Source organism: Myotis myotis, unplaced genomic scaffold, assembly GCF_014108235.1.
Source record: "Myotis myotis isolate mMyoMyo1 unplaced genomic scaffold, mMyoMyo1.p scaffold_m19_p_9, whole genome shotgun sequence".
Lineage (NCBI taxonomy): Eukaryota > Metazoa > Chordata > Mammalia > Chiroptera > Vespertilionidae > Myotis > Myotis myotis.
The window spans coordinates 46,394,600-46,398,988 of record NW_023416401.1 but is presented as its reverse complement, the minus strand read 5'-3'; the positions used below and the strand labels follow the sequence as shown (position 1 = coordinate 46,398,988).

Genomic DNA, 4,389 nt, shown 5'->3' with positions numbered 1-4,389 from the left:
AGACAAACAAACTACAACTACTCATAGCAAGATAAGTTTTACTAATATAATATCCTAAAATATTTAAAACAGTTTGATATCATCTATACTAATAATAGCCTAGGGCCGTCACCACCAGATGGCCGACCAGTCACCATGAGGGGACCCCGACTGGATGGGCGCGGGGCCGGCCTTCAAACCACATGGTGGCCTCTAGCCCAGGCCTGGGAGGCACCGGGGGCCGGGTGTGTGCGGAGCAGTCTTTTAAAAATAAAGAAAGGACGAGTGCCGACGTTGGCATCCCCAGAGTCGGTGGTGGGTGACAGTGATGGCCCAGGAGCAGATGGCAGCGGCTGGGGGCGGTGGGTGTGGGGCGTGGATGCCCGCAGCATCGGCTGGGGCATCACACCAGCCTCAACCCTTAAATGGTGCTGCTGGCCAAGAACCTGCTGAAGCCGCTGCCTGCGGACAAGCAGATCAAGACTGGGCCCTTCCTGGAGGCAGTGTCCCACCTGCTGCCCTTCTTTGATTGCCTTGGGTCCCCAGTGTTTATACCCATCAAGGCAGACATAAGTGGTAACATCACGAAAATCAAAGCTGTGTACAACACCGACCCGGCCAAGTTTCAGACCCTGCAGAACATCCTGGAGGCGGAGAAGGAAATGTATGGAGCAGAGTGGCTCAAAGTGGGGGCCACGCTGGTGCTGATGTGGCTGAAAAGGGGCCTCCGCTTCATCCAGGTCTACCTGCAGAGCATCTGCGAGGGGGAGCGGGATGAGAGCCACCCCAACCTCATCCGCATCAACGCCACCAAGGCCTACAAGATGGCGCTCAAGAAGTACCACAGCTGGATTTTGCAGAAGCTCTTCCAGGTAGCGCTGTATGCCGCGTCCTACACATCCGACTCCCTGAAAGTGCTCTCCAAGGGCCAGAACATGATGGAGGAAGAGTGCCTGGAGAAGGTCTGCCTGATCCTGGTCAACTACATGGCCAGCATTGACGTCATCTACGAGATGTACACCAAGATGAACACGGAGCTCAACTACAAGGTGTAGGCATGCCCAGCAGCTGGCACTCCCAGAAACAGACAAACCAGAATCACTGTGAAGCAAGCTCGAGGCCGCCTTGGCCTGCGTCTTCCAGAGTGGCCCAGAGTCTGGCTGGGGTTGCAGGGGACATCTCTGGTTTCTGAAAAGTCATTTTTGGGGTCTATCCTAACAGAGCAGTAAATAACCACCCTACTTCTGAATCACCTTTGAATTTCATGGTGGCACAGAAAGATTGCCTTCATTTCAGTGTGATAAAAATCAGTTAATGTTGCTAATAAGTCAAGTCCTAGGATTTTCTGTCCCCGTCCCCCCATGTGGCACATGACCCCAGGGGAGCCCTGTCATACACCTCATTTTAAAAATGAGGATCTGGTGCAGTGATGTGTCGGTGTTTCAGGTCATCTAAGGATCACGAGGAGTCTGATTTGAAATTATATAGGATTTTTTTTTAAAGCAAACTGCTATGTGCTCCTGTGGTTGCACAGCCCAGCCTCACAGTGCTGTCAGTATAGACCCTACTCTTTCCTACTGTCTTTTTCCAGACTGTTTTTTTTTTTTTTAAATATATTTTATTGATTTTTTACAGAGAGGAAGGGAGAGAGATAGAGAGTTAGAAACATTGATGAGAGAGAAACATCGATCAGCTGCCTCCTGCACATCTCCTACTAGGGATATGCCCACAACCCAGGTACATGCTCTTGACCGGAATTGAACCTGGGACCTTTCAGTCTGCAGGCCGATGCTCTATCCACTGAGCCAAACTGGTTTCAGCCAGACTGTTTTTTATAGTTGAGAACAACCAGCAAGCCTTTGATGACCTTGCCCAAGGGGACTTTATTTTAAAGTTATCAGGTATGAGTAACTGACCACAGATGACTGAATTTGCATTTTTCTGCATAAGTATTTCCTTCAGGAACAGCCTACCTCACCTAAGAAACTACCTATCATGTGTGTTCTCTCAGAGGGGAGACCACAAGCCCTCCCCATGCCGAGACCCAAGGAATCACCTTGCTGCTTTAACTGTCCCTCCTGGCACTAACAAGAGCTGTATTTTGAAAGTGTTGGGGTGAATAGAGGGACCCCCAAAGAATTCATGTGTGTTAAAAACCCTATGAGGAACAATTGGTGATTTTTATGCAAACACTAAATAATTCTTAATAAATAAATCTCTACTTTAGAATTAAAAAAAATCCTATATAATAAAGAGGTAATATGCAAATTGACCATCACATCCTCACACAAGATGGCCACCTCCATGTGGTCACAAGATAGATGCCCCATGTTGTCACAAGATGGCTGGCAGGGGAGGGCAGTTGGGGGAGACCAGATCAGCAGGGGAAGGCAGGTGACTGGGGCTGCAGAGGAGGAAGGGCAGTTGGAGGGGACCATGCTGGCAGGGGAGGGCAATTAGGAGTGACCGAGCCAGCAGTGGAAGGCAGTTGGGGGCAATTGAACCGGCAGGGGAGCAGTTAGGCATCAATCAGGCTGGCAGGGGAGTGGCTAGGGGGTGATCAGGCTGGCAGGCAGAAGTGGTTAGAGGCAATCAGGCAGGCAGGCAGGCAAGTGGTTGGGAGCCAGCAGCATTGGATTGTGAGAGGGATGTCCAACTGCCAGTTTAGGCCCGATCCCTGTGGGTAGTTGGACATCTCCCGAGGGGTCCCAGATTGGAGAGGGTGCAGGCTGGGCTGAGGGACAACCCCCCGCCCCCGTGCATGAATTTTGCGCACTGGGCCTCTAGTATATCAATAAATACCAATGCAACTAAAACCCACACTACATTGTTCAGGCATAAATACATATGTGAAGAAACTATTAATTACTACAAGTGAGTGATAAACATGTGAATTTACCCCTTGACTAAACAATCACAAACATAAAGAGGCAGAGGTATGAAACAATAAGGCCTTTATTGTGGTATTACTTCCAAAAGCAAACCACTGGACTAAACTAAAATGTCCATCAGCAGGAAAAGCATGAATAAAACATGGAACATCAATACAACTGAATAACATATAACCTCAAAAAGAAGAAAATATTTGTGAAGTGAACTTTAGACTAGATTTCTTAATTTAAGAAAACATTTATTATTATTAATTATTATTATTATTATTTAAACTACTTTATCGAGGTATGATTGGCATATAAAAGCTGTGTTGATTTTTATGTATACAACTCCATGAATTTAGGGGATAAGTATATACCCATAAAACCAGCACCACCACCATAAACACTGAGTGAGAAAAATAACAATAACAAAGTCCAGAACAGTGTTTCAAAAATAAATACTGGAAGGAAAAAATAAAGACTAAAAATGGTTCCCTACAAGGAGAGAGAAGGAATATAGCAGAGGACAATCTAGAAGTGAGAATTCTCTTATGGATATAGTTTTATTTTTCAAAATATAAAAATTTGATATTTGTATGATAAAAAATAAATGAAAAATAAATCAATAAAATTGAAAAAAATAAAATGAATAAAACACTGCACAGAACACTGATAAATCAATAACCCAGGAAAAATATATATTATTTCAAGTGAAAAATATAATTTCAACCAAATTTAGCAAACAGTGGTTTGATTGCAGATCCATAGAGGAAAATTACCTAACCATTAATAAAGCTTCGAAGAAATTATAAACTGAATTCGTAAGCTTAATTGTTAGTCATAATACTGTGTGTTTTTTTTTTTCTTTTTTTGCTTTGTTTTGTTTTGTCTTGAATGAACGGTTCAAAGTTGCTCTTGGAAGAGGAAGCCAGTGATAACTGTCATTTCAGGGGTCACAAAACTGACCTCACATCTCATGTTCTGTGTACATACTACATTGTTTTTCACAAAGTTCCCATCTCACTTAAAATTTTAAAATATGTTTTAATATTTAACCTTTTTCTGCAAATTATAAAATAAAATTGACCTTCAAAAAAGTGAATTACTTTCATCTATGATTTTAAATACCGAAGCTCATTACAGTAACTGCATTGCCGTAAGTAGGCTCAGTAAAGCATGAAACCCACAGAAATCCTTTGTAAAAATGTGCTGATTAATGATCTATTCTCTTTGTGAAACCACCTATTATGCCAAGGGACTGACTAGACCAGAGAAAGTAAAGATAAGCCTAGAAAGGAGAGTCTCATTTCTAACCTTAATGTTCCCCTGACAAACACACCCAACCCAGAAGAGACAGCAACACTCACTGTGCTGGTCTTTAGCAAATTCTACTATGTGTGAAGTCCTACATCTAATATAATATATTTAAAATATATTATAAATCCCATTACAACTTTAGAATACTAGGTTGAGGAGAGCTTACATAGCACCACATCATATTACAGGCAAAAATTGTGTTGCAGAAAGGATATTGTTT

At 43.2% G+C, this 4,389-nt stretch overlaps 1 protein-coding gene across 1 annotated transcript; it reads left to right on the top strand.

Moving 5' to 3' along the window:
• Positions 1–404: 404 nt before the first annotated feature.
• On the top strand, positions 405–1,034 carry LOC118663808 (glycolipid transfer protein-like). The gene has a single exon (XM_036323784.1). It carries the CDS (start codon positions 405–407, stop codon positions 1,032–1,034), a length of 630 nt encoding a protein of 209 aa, XP_036179677.1.
• Positions 1,035–4,389: the final 3,355 nt, after the last annotated feature.